This window comes from Typopeltis vanoorti, chromosome 1, assembly GCF_054136105.1.
Source record: "Typopeltis vanoorti isolate ZY-2024b chromosome 1, IOZ_Tvanoo_1.0, whole genome shotgun sequence".
Taxonomy (NCBI): Eukaryota; Metazoa; Arthropoda; class Arachnida; order Uropygi; family Thelyphonidae; genus Typopeltis; species Typopeltis vanoorti.
This window is the reverse complement of record NC_143549.1, coordinates 184,033,631-184,050,341: the sequence shown is the minus strand read 5'-3', so window position 1 is coordinate 184,050,341 and position 16,711 is coordinate 184,033,631. Positions and strand designations below refer to the sequence as shown.

The 16,711-nt window shown below is 37.3% G+C and overlaps 1 protein-coding gene across 1 annotated transcript in view; it reads left to right on the top strand.

Annotated features, from left to right (window-relative positions):
• LOC150110695 (serine/threonine-protein phosphatase 2A activator-like) overlaps positions 1 to 16,711 on the top strand; it is a 129,639-nt gene that overhangs the window by 49,526 nt on the left and 63,402 nt on the right. The window contains exon 4 of the mRNA XM_090395740.1: positions 6,332 to 6,457. Coding sequence (XP_090251866.1) covers positions 6,332 to 6,457 — 126 coding nt within the window. The remainder of the gene's footprint in view (positions 1 to 6,331; positions 6,458 to 16,711) is intronic.

The following is a 16,711-nucleotide window of genomic DNA, read 5'->3' as shown; positions in this document are numbered from 1 at the left end:
ATGTAATTACTAGGTCAAGCACTCTCTGAGCCCTAGTATTTTCCATTACATGCTGTCGCAGATAGTTATCCCTTAATAACCGCATAAAATCCAGTTCCTTCCTCCCGTGTGTCCTCTCCTCACTCCAATCAATGCGACCATAGTTGAAATCTCCCATAATAATCACCCTCCTTCCACCCATTTCTTCTATTTGCTTGTGCATACTGTCACCACCATCTTTTCCATCACCTGGTCTATAGCAGCACCCAATTGTATATTTAGTTCTGCTAGCCACAATCTCACACCAAATGGCCTCAAATGTGCTCTTTTCTCTATCCTGCAATTCAACTTCTATTCTCCTTGGCTGGAGCTCATCAGCTATCATCAACAATACTCCTCCCCCCATTTTATTCTCTCTGTCATTCCTGAACACACTATACCCATCACATTCAATCCCACTAGTTATATCATCTACAGTCAGCCATGTTTCACTAATACCTATAACCTGTGGTCTGGAAGTGCCAACCATGGCCAAAAACTCTTCCTTCTTGTTCCTAATACTCCTAGTATTAGTGTACATGAATTTAAGACCCCCATTAGCCTCAACCCTACCTTGATGCCTTATATTAACTATCCCACTCCGATTTGTTGTCCTTATTTGCTCTGGCATATTATATTCATTCTTACATTCAACTGCCTCCATAAGGACTGTATCTCTACTCCCCCCCCCCTAACAAATCTAGTTTCCCTGAATTTGCACATCCACTACATTCAGCAACACTTTCTCAAGTCTTCTTACACCGTAACCATTCAAATGCAAGCCATCCATCTTATATAGATCCTTTCGCCCATCAAACTCACTCCACACATCCACAAATTCCACACCACTCGTCATACATAACCCAAGCATAAAGTCATTCGCAATTATAGCCCTCCTTTTAAACATTTCACTGTCATACCGTGGCAAAAGACTAATCATTCTAACTCTCTCACTCTTTTCTTTTGCTACCTCAAACAATTCATTCAGGTCTTCTATCATTTCCATTTTATCTCCTTTCAAATCATTCGTACCTGCCACAACAATCATTTCTTTCACCCTTTCCTTTTGCTCTCTAATAGACGCAATTACGTCCTTTATGGTCGCACCAGGTTGGTACGATTTTGACAAATCCTCTACTAACACACCTCGTACTAACGAGTCTCCATACAGCACTCTATCCTTCATTTTGTTCATGTTCACATTCATACGTCTATTTTTCCTGTCATACCTTTTATTATTGGTTGGTTCATTCAGTCTACTTTTGTTCATGCACTCTAGCTGCTGTTTTGCTCTTTCTATCGCACTATTCAACAACGCGATCTCACTCAATGCATCTATCTCATCTTTTTTGTTCTCTGAGAAACCGTTTATACTATTATTCACACTTTCTACATTCACACTCTCACAATTTTCATGTACAACCTTGCCGTTTCTTGCCATATCCCTATTTCCTTCATTCTGAAGGTTGACAAAAATATCACACTCACGATCCGAAATACACTTCAATTCCTCATTCTCCCTACATTTTCTACACACATTCAATCCTTTATTATCATCTAACCACACTCCGACCGCACTCCGCAAAGCGTACATCTCACAGCTAGTACACTGACTCATTTCTTTTATGCTACCGTTCTTTGATAACGATGGCAAACCTTCGTTACTGGCCGCCATTTTCCTTCGCACAGGTGCCATACTTATCTGTAACGTGTTTTGTCAAATTATACGTTATAACACACCAAAAATAGATGCACTAAAATACGCAAGGCAAACAAAACAAAACTACACAATATTAAGTAATTTGTATCGATAACTTATTTGGAGCTTGCACGAACACTACACATTACGAATTCATCTAGCGGCGACTTCCCAACATAGATTATGTTATAAAACACTTTAGTATACTAACCACGCTAATAAAGCTCCAATATCTTCAACTTAACAGTGAAAACCAGATCTCTCTTCCCAGACTAACGTGTACTCCCAGCCTTTTCTGGCATAGCCACATTGCTTCTATAGCATCCTTGCTATAGAAGCAATGCACAAAATTTCCAAATAAAACTTAGCATTCTTTTTTGCATAAGACATTACTTTTCATCTGTCTAGCTACTTACTCTTACAAATTCTAAATCTATTCAACCATGGAATAATTCTCTCAGATTTCAGATGGTGTACCTAAAAACCTCTCTAAACATTCTTGATGCTGGTTCAGAAGAAAGCAATTCGGTTGATGGCCCCTGTCTCACAGAATTACTTTAAGCACTGTCTCATAGTTTCTGCAGTTCAGAACTAGTATCCATCATGTACTATCCTGCTAAATCTGAAATAACATGAGCAAAAACTAGTCAGCATCATTTTACAGTTGAACTCACCAACCTGCTGTTATCATTCATCTTTTACATCCCCTCCCACTTTCGTTCTGTGGAACAGCCTTTACCAAGAAGTATTCTGCAAAAACTATCTCCATCTTTTCAAAAATAATATCAACAGATTACTAAAATTAAGGATATTATGGATCCATCCATATTTTGTAGCCAAATGTGAAAAGGAAACTTAAAAATTTCACAGTTTACTAGAGATCTTATGTGAATATAACCTTTGACATCAGAGTTGCCTTGGTATGCTCTACTTAAAAGATATGTGTTTTGCTCTCTTTAGGTTCCTGCATAGTCTCCAATCAGGAACATCAGTTTCATACAGTTGTCATGCCAGTGAAACCTAATTTAAGCACTAATAAAATATCAGTATAATAATAACATACATCATTTGTATATTATTATACTGATATGTATAAAAAGTTTATTTTATTTTGTTAATTCATATTTTTGTATATATTTTATTTATTTAGAATTGCATCTCTGCCTCAACTTTGGCCCCAATCCTAGTTAGAATGATCTTTAATAAAATTAATGCATGACCACACTGAATGTTTTGTTTCATTTTTTAATTTTTTTTATCTTTTATCCTCACTTTGATGCTACCTACCTGCATGATGTATCTTGTTTTCTATTATAAGATGAGGTGAAAATTTGGGGTGTATGCCTTAGAAAAATCACTGTTAGTAGATTTGACTTTTATTTTATTATTGTTTTTTTATTTTTACATACCAAAAGAAAAATCATGGTAATGCAGGCATCATGATAAGCAGTGTCACAATATGAGACACCCACCCTATTATATTCTGTAAGGTAATGTCAAAAACTAAGTGGTAGACTGTCTCAGGAGATCTGTAGTTGGATTGCCAGCTTTCTGTCTAGACGCACACTGTGTGTGATGGTGGATGGCTCCTTATCCTCTCACCATTCAGTGCCGGGGTTCCACAAGGCTCTGTCCTCTCTCACCCACCCTCTTCCTGCTATATATCAATGAAATACTTCAGTTGATCTCCAACCCAATACACAGTTTTGCAGACGACAGCACATTGCACTCCTCCCTTTCATTTGATAAACCTTATACTACACAACTCACCTCAACCTACAGAATATCAACCTCCCACTGCCTTCAATTCTGATCTCCGAGCCATCCTCCAATGGGGTTCAGATAACCGCAACAATTTCAATGCTAATAAAATCCAGCTCTGTCCTATTTCTCATAAAAAAAGAACCATTTTTCCCAAGTATTCTTTTTGACGATACCCAAATTTCCAGACAATCAGAGATTTCTCTTCTTGGAATTGCCCCAAAATCAAACCTCTCCTGGCATAAGCTTAAAAAAAAACTAGGATTTCTCTTTTGCTCAAGACGTTACTTCACCCCTGAACAGCTGTTAACATTATGCAAATCGCAAATCTGCCCAGCTATTGAAATCTGCCCAGCTCTCACATATGGAGTGGGATCCCCTAAAAGCTCCCTCGAAATGCTTGACTCAATACAGAGGAGAGCAAAATAGACTTATTAATGACCCATCTCTTACCAACTCACTCCCCCACTTATGCACAGATGTTTGTTTCCACAATATGTATATTCTACAAATATTTCCATGAGAAATGCTCATCTGAAATAGCATCAATAATTCCTTCACTTAATACTAAGCTCATTGGAACATGTGGAGCTACTGCTGAACATCCCTTCACAGTGTACCTTGAAACAGAACAAGTTTCTTTTCCTCTTCCTTCATTCCTGCAACTGCTGTATTGTGGAACGGTCTTTCCCCTGTGTTTCCCAAGGAATACAATATCCAGTCTTTCAAAACAAATATAAACAAGTTCCTCCTTTCCCAATCCACTACTCATATACAGTACTAATGTACTTACAGGATGATCAACCAACCTGTTGTGTATGGGCAACATAAAAAAAAAAAAAAGTTTTTTGACAACTTGAAGTTTTTCTAACTCTGATAAGTATGAAATTAAAATATTTATTCATTTGCTAGTTTCTTAAACACTACAGCATACTTCAACAGGAATCAAGTTAAATATCAATTTGAAAACAAATAATACTAGAATAATTTTTAATATAAAACTGACGTTATTGTTAAACTAAAAGTACATAGCATGTTTGTGACATCACATGTTTGCTTAATTCTACATTAATCTGTGCTGTGTAGAATTAAGCAAATGTGTGATATTACAACATGATATGCATTATTAATTTAGCAATAACATCTGTCATAACCTAGACATCTTTGTATTTTAGATCTTTTATGTTTGCTAACTACAGTTGGTTGGATAAGACCTTGATTTTTATTATAATGCATTGTGTCATTTTGGAGGTTTCTTTAAACTTGCAAATGTAATTGTTAAATTCAATATATGGCATTTTTGTTAGGTCTCAAATGACTTGATGTTTTTTCTTAGTAGTATGATAAAAGCTAGGCTTAATTTGTGTCAATGTCCGTGACATGTTCTTTCATGCAAATTACCCCTGAATATCCCACTATTCCAACAACATATACTGTATGTACAGCATATTTTATAAACACCTCGCCTTTTGAGAAGTGAAAGAGACTGTTTTGGATGAATGCATCATGGAATTATGGAGATTTCACCTTTCCTAGCTAATATGTATATGAAATCTGTTATGGTTAATATGTTATTGTTCATGTTTACTGCTTATTGTATTTTTTTTTGTTCTTCGTAATGCAAAAGAAGCCACTAGCATATGCGACAAAATTAGTCATTTTAACTATCTATATTATCACAACCTATTAAACCCAGTGTTGGTTATCATTTGTCACATGTATATGAAATTATTTTGAAAAGATGGCATTTGAGAAATACCTAACTAAGCCTAAAATATGGCTACATTATGTGATTGATGTTTTTCTTGTGGAATCAAATAGCCTTTAATAGCTATATTTACAAGTTCAAAGAAGCCTCTGATAATGACATGATGTCCTGTGCAATAAAAATCATTCCCTTACCCAAAACTGACTATGGTCAGAATACATAAAAGACCTAAAATGCACAGATTAACATTGCCATGTGATGTTGCAATATGATGTATAGTATCAGTTTAGCAATGATTCTGTTAATGTCATTTTATGTATTTAAAATCATTCTACTAGACTGTGTTTTCCAATTGATATATAGCTTTATTCCTAATGAAGTATACCATAATGTGTAAGAAATAGTTGAATGATAAATAATTTATTACTTTCATACTTATAATATGGGACCCTGGGAGTTCAGATATATTGAATGTTTTTGAGCCTGTGACCTGTCGCCAAGAGTGAAAAGTTTTCCATTCAGTTTTCAAGTTATCAGCTATCACCTTGGAATGATGTGAATAAAATATAAAATGCTTATGTAGTATACCCAGTAGTGATGATGATGTGTTGATTGTGCATTGATCTAAAAGACCTAGGTTTGATACCTGTCATAGTAGGAGAGGAACATTTATGAGACTTCAGTTGAAGATGAGGTAACTTGTTTCATACAGAGGTACAACTTTTTTTTTTTATGTGGCTTCTGCTCACAAAAGATTTTTCTGAAAACATTGATCAAATAACATACACATTTTACAAATATAGGCTAGAGAAATAGGATTACTTCCATATCTCAAACTTTTGTTTATAAAAAATGCCAAGTTACTTAAAACTATTTTATTTCTACATTAAATCAACCTTGGTATCTCTTATGAGTGTGGTTCCCATTGATGAGACCTCAATAAAGGTTGAAACCAGTGTGGGTAGTGTCTCTTCTTATAATGGTTAGCATTACACAAATCCAAATGGATGTGTGTTTTGCATTATAGGATACTAAGGCAGCTGATGTGAAGTCATTAGCTTTCTATATACAAGCATTCTAGTCATGAAGATATTTACCATTTTTGTTAGCCATATTGTTATTATTTGGATATTTTTATGTTTTAGATTACAGAAGATATGGTTGCACTACTAAACAAACTAGATAAATGGATTGACGAAATTCCTCCAATGGAGCAACCACAAAGATTTGGGAACAAGGCATTTCGTCAGTGGTTTCAAAGATTGAAAGAGGTAAAACTTGAATGAAATAAATTATTTTATTTATTTTTACTGTTTGTAATTTAAATGACATTTGATCCTCTCACTTAGCTTGAAACCATTCCTATTTAATAGTGCAAATTTCTCTACTGTTAGCGAAGTAGTACAGATTTTTATCTTTCTATTCTAAAATATTTAATTAGAATAATTTCTATGATCTGTTTTCTTGTGTTGGATGAAATTATTATAATGATTTTTTTTATTTACTTATATATATTGTATTTTTATTTAATTTTTATATAGCCCAGAAGCCTTACTCTAGAGACCAAACATGGAACTTTTTTGTGAAGGACAGATCATGCCTCAGTAACTTGCTCACGTTTTATAATACAGTGATAGCTGAGTTGGATAAAGGTAATAAAAGTAAAAGGATTTACAGTGATACTGCTGGACTCTGCAAAGGCCTTTGACAGAATGCCACATGAAATTCTAATCAGTAAACTGCAGCACATGGGATGGATATAGGGTTGGCGAGATGGATAGGAGGATGGTTGATGGAGAGAGATATCAGAGATTAGTTTATTCAGGAGTAGAGTCCAAAAGAAGGCCTGTGACTATTGGTATGCTGCAGGGTTCTGTTCTTGGACCACTGCAAGTAGAGTCCAAAAGAAGGCCTGTGACTATTGGTATGCTGCAGGGTTCTGTTCTTGGACCACTGCAAGTAGAGTCCAAAAGAAGGCCTGTGACTAGTGGTATGCTGCAGGGTTCTGTTCTTGGACCACTGCAATTTAATTTGTTCATTAATGATACTGGAAAGGATCTGAGAGGAACTGTTCAGTTATTTGCTGATGATGCAAATATGTTAATATTTGCATCATCAGCAATAGTTAATTCACAATTAGAACTGCACTCTAGGAAATAGACGAAGCTGGAGACTTTGGAGTATTAGTGGATAGGGAGTTAAAGTTTAGGGGGCATATAGCAAAAGTGGCTAAAGCAGTTCATTAGATCATTTGGTTACTGAAGAATACTTTGACAAGCAGGTTATTGTTCCACTTTATTGAGCCATGATAAGACCCTATGGGAGCTGGTCTATGGAATGGACCTTACGAGAACAGGTTTGAAGATTTGTTGGTTACAGAAACTGGTTGATAGGCAGAAAAGGGACAGTATGATTGAGACATTACTGAGGAGTTTTTACAAGATTAATTCAGAGGAAATTTTTCAGAACAGGTGTGTGGTGAGAGAACTAGGGGCCATCCATGGAAACTGATAAGAGTGTAGTTAGCAAGGGTGTTAGAACTAGGTTTTTTTTGCTTGGAGAGAGGTGAATGAGTGGAATAAGTTGCCAGCCTGTTGTGGGTACCATGACTGTGAATGAATTCAAAGCAAAGTATGATAGATACTGTGCGAATGCTGAATAGTTTTTGACATGTTTAGGGCCTCCCACAAGTTGCCTATAATAATAATAATAACTTTTTCAAGCCATTTCATTCTTCCACTAAAATGATATCAGGACTAGGAAATAGACTGAGGACATGTAATCTGCAGAGGTAGGTGGTTAGAAGATGAAGGGGTGATATGATTAAGATATTTAAGCTACCGAGACCTATTTACCATATGGGCACTGGAGAGATTTTTACTGGTAAGACAAGAGACCATTCTTGAAGTTGTGCAAGGGAATGGTGAATAAAAGAGTGGGAAATAACTTTGCATGCATGGAGAGTGGTTGGAGCATGGAATGGAGTAATTGAGGATAATGAGTAGGCAGTGAATGAGTTTAAGGGGTGTTATGATAGACCATGTTGTCTGAGATGGACTTCCCACAATGAGTCTAATAACTCCATGGAATCCTGATGCTGCAGTTACTAGCAGTCAAATCATAACATGACCATATCTTCTTTCTCTGTTGTTCATGATCACACTGATGTTGGCATACATGTTTTTGTCTATGAGGAACACTTCTGAAGTTTGGCAGATTCCTCCTGGGATACTTTGTCTTCAGTAATACCGATTGTTTAAGAAAAAATGATCATACTTGCTGATGTGAAATGACCAACTCTGTAATGCATTTAGATAATGTACGTCCTTTGTTTGTAAAGACCGGAGTTTGATCTCAGTATCATTCAGGATATTAGGAACTTTTTTCCCCCCCAAAATAAATAAGCTACTTGTTGCATAGAAGTTTTAGTTAGAAAGACCTGGGTTCATATCCCATCTGAATGTGACAAACCTTTATAAGGGCTTTTCAACTGAGGTGAGTTACTGGTCTCATCAGACTGGCCGAGTGGTTAGCATATCCGCTTTCCAGCCAAAAGGCAGCGGGTTCGAATCCCGACGTGGGCATGGATGTTTGTGATTGTCTGTGAAAAATTCTAGTGGTGGTGGACAGTAGATGGCATTGGTGTATATGATGATGGTAGTTGGTAGATTGAGTGGTGAAGACAGAGAGTTGTAGAGTAGGTGCCCTCCCTCGATGAGTCCTTGAACTCCCTAGAGGAATCACATATAATAATAATGGCATGGCAGGGCTTCCCTCTTGAAAAATCTTTTTTTTTTATTCTGCAAAACAGACAACCTTGCTAGAAGAACACATGCAATTTACAAATGTAATGCATTCCTGCAACTCTTTTTATATTTCTTCATCTATTACTCCTACTTGGTTTATCCTCCACAATCCCTGACCACTTCTAATGCACAGCTGACATTCTTTCCTTATAGTTTCTCAAGCCATAGCACTGCTCCAAGATGACTCCTAAGTCTGTCATAATTATCAGCTTTATACTTGAACCTTTCTTGACAGAGAATTCCACATTTAGCAACCTCCCAGAATAAGACTGCATGGTCACTTTTCCCTGTTGGAGGTAGAGCGTCTACTTTGGTTATGACTACATCTTCTGATACTAGTATCAGATCCAGCATTCTTGAACCCCCCCCCCCCCCCGTCCCTTCTCCATCACATGCTGTTTCAAAGTAGTTATCTCTTAGTACTGTATAAATTCCATTTTCATCTTTCCCCGTGCTGTTTCCTCCCTCCATTCTACATCTCCATAGTTTAATCTTCCATTATAATTGCTAGACTTGCATTCATTGTACTGATCTGCTAATGCATGACATCTACATCTTTTTGTGGTCCCAATGGGTCTATCGCAGCAATCAACAATATATTTTCTTCTATTGGCCTCTGTCTCACACCAAATAACCTCAGATGAATTATCTTCAACCCCCTCACTGAATAACAGTTTCTCCAAAACTATTCAAATACAATACAAGGAATAGTCCTTGTATTCAAATATAAGTCCTTTTAAAGTCCATCAGATTTACTCTGTATGCCTATAAACTGCACACTATTCTTCCTCCACAGTCTTCTCATTGACTTGCTAGCAGTCATGGCCCTTCTTCTCAATTTCGTACTCTGATACTTTAATAACTCTTATATCCTCTCTCATTGCCTGTTTCTCACTTTTCATATCATTCGTGCCTACCAAAACAGTCAATTATTTCACTCCTCACTTCAGCAAACTAACAGCTTTGCTAACATCCTTTATCTTCTCACTTGGGAAACTCTTATATATGTATGTTTGTGTGCATAGAGTGGGTGAATAAAGGCATTCATGCCAGTAAGAATAATTTCACTCGTTGGATCTCAGCAAGTGCTTGGATCAGGAGAGTGAAAACAATTATCAGACCATAGAATAAAGGCATAGAAATTGAATCATGTTTGACATTGTTGCAGTGCCATAGTCGTATGAGACTGACATTGGCTTGGAATTTTTTTGACTGCAAATTTTAATCACAAATTGAGAGTAGTAGATCTGGATAAAAATTCTATGATATCCAGGATATTCATTGTTCCTCTGATTCTTTCTGACAGAAGATGAAAGTAGGCATGCCTTGTAATATTCCTAATTTTATAGGAAGTGATTTGCCTTGGTCATCTATACATATATTAGAAAAACAATAAATGCCCAAAGGTCAACTTTATCTTTGGGGTATTTTATAATGGTATGGCATGTGGATGTGGCGGCATGGAAGGGCAGAAGTTGCGGCCATTGGTCTTTACAAGGGACCAGAAGGCATGACTTACTTGAGGTATGTGCTATCTGGCAGGCAGCCAGGACTGAACCTGTGAATGATATGCAGGGTGCCAATCAACTGGCAAATAATCCTAAATGCTGCTGCTTTCTCTACAGGTTGATCCTGGAGGGCATCCAAGTAAAACAGTTAACAGGGGCCTAATTTTATAGGAGGCCATTCTATTGTGGTCACGATTCCCTATGTTGGAATCATGACCAGGACTGAACCTGGTCATGATTTTATTTGCCACCTCTGTTAGTTACCTAACTCTGACTTGACTGACTTTTTTTTGAGTATTTATATCTGAAAGTTTTGAACACATACAGTCTAGTTACCCAAATACAAAGATAATCTTCTTTAGAGATTTAAGCATCTGAAATTCTGACTGGCTTCCCTTCTCCATCTTCATGGACCAAATTGGAAGAGAAGGTAAATGGTTTTCTGTCGGTAATGATTTAACACAATTGTTTGCCAAACCCAGAATTCCATTAATCCTTATCATTCTCCCAACACCCTGAACCTTTTCTTTACCAGCTTTCCCTCCAAATCCACCATTGATGTTAGAATTCCTCTTAGCAAGTTTGATTTTAACCTTGTCCATGTTTGATTTTCTCCAGATCATCCTTCTCCCCGTCACTCTCATCCTCATATCCTGTGGCACTACAGGTGCCAGTTGGAATGACTTTCAGGATTTCCATAGTCTGATTACTGCTTCTGCTTTTCTTATCTTAACACTCGCTCTGATCTAATAACCAAAATTATTCACATTGGGATTAGTGCCTTTATTCCTCACTCCACTCAAAATCCTCAACACTTATTCAAGTCCCAGATCTCCAACAAATGTGCCAAATCTTTCTGAGTCAAAAACTCAGCATGCATCCAATCACTCAAGTCAGAAACTAGCCTCTCATTCAACTTCACTATACCCTATTACAACTGTAAGAAAATCACCAACAAATTCAAAAGAGACTTTGTATTAGCCAAAAGCACTAAGCTTGACTGCTGCTTTCAATGACTTCCTTCAGTTGCTTTCCCTTTGATGTCCCATTGCTACATTATTTGTTTTCTGTATGTATGCCCATGAACTTGGATAAACTGAACTGGCCACTACCATTCCTCCACTTTCCTTTAATCGTCTGCAAACATGGCCAACACTCATATAGAGTTCAACTCCAAACTGCTCAAACCAGCTTATCATCCTCCTCTTCCGGTATTATTTATTCATATAGTGTTAAATATAGTCTTGCTCATGCTATTATCTCCATTGATTACAATCCCAAATTCTTCAAGAAACACTTTAAGAAATTCCTTTTTTTTTTCTCCCTCTCTCTAACCACTTGTCCACACAGCATTGTTGCGTCATAAGTTTTGTCCCCCCCCCCTTACATGTGGGGCTGACATTAAAATTAAAAAAAAAAGTTTTTTCATGTTTTTTCTTTCCATCTCGTATGAGCTGCATTGTAGGCTGAGTGTGATGCTGAAGATCTCAGTCATTTGTGATATTCTCAGTGTTTTTGTCTCGGACTACCTTTGCTCACTTGTTGAGACACCAGGGCTTATATTAGATTATTATAATTTTGAATGGAGTTTGGAGATGGACTAAGAACAATTTCTGTGACTGAATCAGAGAAATGTCCAGACCAGGAAAGCAGAAGCAGTAGTAGATTGGGAAGTATGAGTTAGTAATATATATATACACACACACACACTCTTGTCATAAATACTGTTACAACTTCCACAGAATTGTGCGAGCCAGCCTGGTTCCGTTAGTGGCACTGTGTGCAGCCAACATTGATAAACACAGTAGAGGCTGTGTTTATCAGTAGAGGGAGTTGTCTAGCTGTATGGATTAATATGCAGTGGGGAGATTATGAGAACCGTGTAACTGCAATAGAACTTCACAAGGTTGGAATGAAGCTCCATGTTATTTTCAACATGCTAAAAACACTTGGGATCAGTAGGATGTGTGTGTATCAGACTATTAACCATTATAATGACACAGACGACATATCTGACTGCCAAAGAACAGGTTGACCACACTGCATTAGGGCGCAATAGCTTGTGAGGACTATGAAGTCATACCTCCATCGTAATCCTCTGAAAATGCAGAAAATGATGTCATGAGAGATGAACATTTTTGCAGAGAACAGTGTCATATGTACTAACTGAAGAACTGGGAGAGGGGGGGGTAGAACCTATCGTTGTTCTACTGGACACTTCCTAACTCCACAACCTATTCAGCAGTGGGTGATAAAATCAAAGCCACTTCTCTGGTAGTACATGAACAACTGATACAGAAATATCCTCTGTGCAGATGAAAAATTTTCACCATTGAAGAATCATTTCATTGCCAAAGCATTCAGCTATATGTCCCAGATGGTCGCACAGCACGTGTCTTGGCACCAGGACTCAGAGAGAGATCATCACCCTGCATCAGTGATGTTTTAGTGGGGATTGATGTGTCAGGGATATTCAAGTTAGATTTTCTCCAAGAAAGGGGTTAAAACCTCTGCCAAAGTGTATCAAGACGCCATGCTAGAACCTGTGGTATGGCCCCTGATAAACACTTTGTTTCACAGTAGATGGTGGGCCTTCCAACAGGACTCAGCCCCTGCACACCACGAGGACCCCACAGTAGTGTGGTTGGAGTTGAATGTGCCTGACCACATATCCCTATCTGATTGGCCATACTAGCATCACAATCTGAATCCATTGGATTTCAAATTGTAGTCGGAGCTTGAGAGAGTAGCCAGCAAGAAATGACATCCTAGCATCACCAGCCCCTGAAGATGGATTTGGAGTGAGCAATGGAAGCATTTGTGTTGGATGTTGTGTATGCTGCCATCAATATGTGACCGCATAGACTTCAGACATGTGTTAAGGCAAAAGAGGGACATTTCAAACATTGAGTTCTTCTATATGCACTTTATATGTGTGGTTTTATGTGCTGAAAGTTGTAAATGATTAATGGATAGATTAAAGGTTTATGCATTGTTCAAGTTATAACAATATTTATGGCTAGACTAGATAGATGCCATCTCACTTTGTGGCATTGTAATATGAAATGATATGAGGTTGAGAATAGGTGATGAAAGGTATTCTGTAGGAGAGGAATGGTGTCCAAAGTTATTGTCTAAGACCAGGTAAGTAAATTTTTTTATTATATTTGGAAGAACTGGTTAAAAAAAATCACTCTTTTGTGTTTTTAATAATTTACTATTCTAATTGTACAGATGCACAGTTTGGATTAGATCACCTCAGCATCTCTTGTGACATGGTCAGTTGAATTGCAAAAGGGAATTAGTTTTTGGCATGAACTTAAAAATAACCATAGAATTAAGTATAATTTCTGGGAAATTCCCATGCTACTCCTCTAAAACACTATTAATATAATTAACGGCTATATTTTAGCCTGTTTTTGTTTAGGAGTGTCCCTTATATTTAATACATTGGCTAACATAACTCAAAAGGGGTATATATATATAATTTAGGACATTACGGGCGAGTGTAGAAGGCAATTATGGCAGAATAAAAAATGTTGAAAAATTATGTACATACCTTGATTTTGGTTTAAAGATGCCATCTAAATCCAAGCTCTTGTGGAAGGGGGGGAAGAGAGGGAAAGAACATGGGGATGTACTTGGGACATGGGAAATAAGTTTGGGAACCCGGGTTACAATTAATAATATATATATAAATATATATATATATTATTTTGTTGTGGGGAGAGGGGGGGGGGGAAGGAAGGGGAAGGGTATCCTTATGTGGAAACTGGGGCCAGGGTTTACGGGGTGTGGACCGTTTCGGTCATCGTCTGACCATCGTCGGAACTTTGTGGGAATGACTGTAGGGCTATGTCAAGGCTGCAAGATGTATCTGCCAAATTTGGGCATTTGTTGTTGCTAAATGGCCGGAGGCATGGCTTAATTTGTAAGTTTTGGAACGTCCAACATTCGGAAATTAGGTAGGGGCGGTGGACGTTGATAGAATTACCATCACATTTTATGGCAATAGTTTCGGATATTCTAAGCATCGTTTCGTTTTCTTATTTGTCAATGATTATGGCTTTGTCAATTTGGGGAATGTGTTTTAGTTCAAGGGCGTGAGCTGCAATTTCAGTCTTCCCTGTATTCTGTGGTTTGTTTTTCTTTTTGATGTTGCGATGTTTTTTCATGTTCAGATATTCTGGAATGGGAATATTGCAATCCCTGAAGTGCTCTTGTAGTCTAGTCCATAACGACCTAATTGTAGAGCCCGTGTAGGTGACGTCACAGTCTTTTTGACAAGGAAATTTGTAGACTACGTTGTGGTGTTTGAATAATTCTAAATAACTCTCCTAAAACCTACTAAATCTCTCACTCATAAAGAATTATTCGAACACCACAATGTAGTCTACAAATTTCCTTGTCAAAAAGACTGTGACGTCACCTACACGGGCTCTACAATTAGGTCATTATGGACTAGACTACAAGAGCACTTCAAGGATTGCAATATTCCCATTCCAGAATATCTGAACACGAAAAAACATCGCAACATCAAAAAGAAAAACAAACCACAGAATACAGGGAAGACTGAAATTGCAGCTCACGCCCTTGAACTAAAACACATTCCCCAAATTGACAAAGCCATAATCATTGACAAACAAGAAAACGAAACGATGCTTAGAATATCCGAAACTATTGCCATAAAATGTGATGGTAATTCTATCAACGTCCACCGCCCCTACCTAATTTCCGAATGCTGGACGTTCCAAAACTTACAAATTAAGCCACGCCTCCGGCCATTTAGCAACAACAAATGCCCAAATTTGGCAGATACATCTTGCAGCCTTGACATAGCCCTACAGTCATTCCCACAAAGTTCCGACGATAGTCAGACAATGACCGAAACGGTCCACACCCCGTAAACCCTTGCCCAGTTTCCACATAAGGATACCCCTCCCCTTCCTTCCCCCCCCCCCTCTCCCCACAACAAAATAATATATATATATATTTATATATATATTATTAATTGTAACCCGGGTTCCCAAACTTATTTCCCGTGTCCCAAGTACATCCCCATGTTCTTTCCCTCTCTTCCCCCCCCCCCCTCCACAAGAGCTTGGATTTAGAAGGCATCTTTAAACCAAAATCAAGGTATGTACATAATTTTTCAACATTTTTTATTCTGCCATAATTGCCTTCTACACTCGCCCGTAATGTCCTAAATTATATATATATATACCCCTTTTGAGTTATGTTAGCCAATGTATTAAATATAAGGGACACTCCTAAACAAAAACAGGCTAAAATATAGCCGTTAATTATATTAACCATAGAAGATTATTTCACTGTTTGTGTGTTTGGATTGCAAGGAATCAAGCTTCAGGGATAAACATTTCTAGAGGTTGGAGCAATTATTGAATTTGGAAAATGATAGTGACAGCAGGTGAATGTTACAGAAATTCTGAGCCAGATATGATCAAATGAGAGATTCTTCTAAGTGTGAGATTTGACATCTCATGAATGCACAAGAAATATCTTTGTGATGAAAGGAATTTAGAGTGTAGCTTAGGCAGTTGAAATAGGAGATGGAGAGTAGTTTTTGTGCCTGCCAGCTTAGAAAAGTGATAGTGTTAGAAGTATGTCAGATCTAGATATCTCTGAGACGCGAATGTCATTTGTTTGTTTTTATGCCATAAATGTTTGGGAATGGGATGTGAAGTTATTTTTTTTTCTTTTTGCATGGAATTTTTTGTGGCCTTTTTTTATTATTTTTTTTATATATATATTTTCAGTTTGCAGTTTTACTGGAATTATTTATGTTGCCTCTCATGGTTTGTATTGCGGAATAGTTAATAACTGCTCTACAATTGAAACTTACATCATGGCTGGCGGATTCTCAGACATTCCTTCCAAACAGAGAATATCCATGACAGCATTCCCTTGTACTTCATATTCCAACCTTCCCTAGGCAACTTGATTATTTGCTGACTGGTTAGGAAGCTCCTGATATATTATTATCAGGTTCAGCCCTGTGTACTTTTCTAGTGACTGCTCTGTGGACTACGCTGAATGTAAGAACAAAGGGAGGAGATGGTACAAAATTGCACAGGTGTGAAATTATAAAGGCCATGATTTACAAAAATTTAAGAAGGTGCTAAATTATTTTTTTGCTAGAAAGCATAAATCATTATATGGGCATTTATTTTTGGAGGCTAATAGGATAATT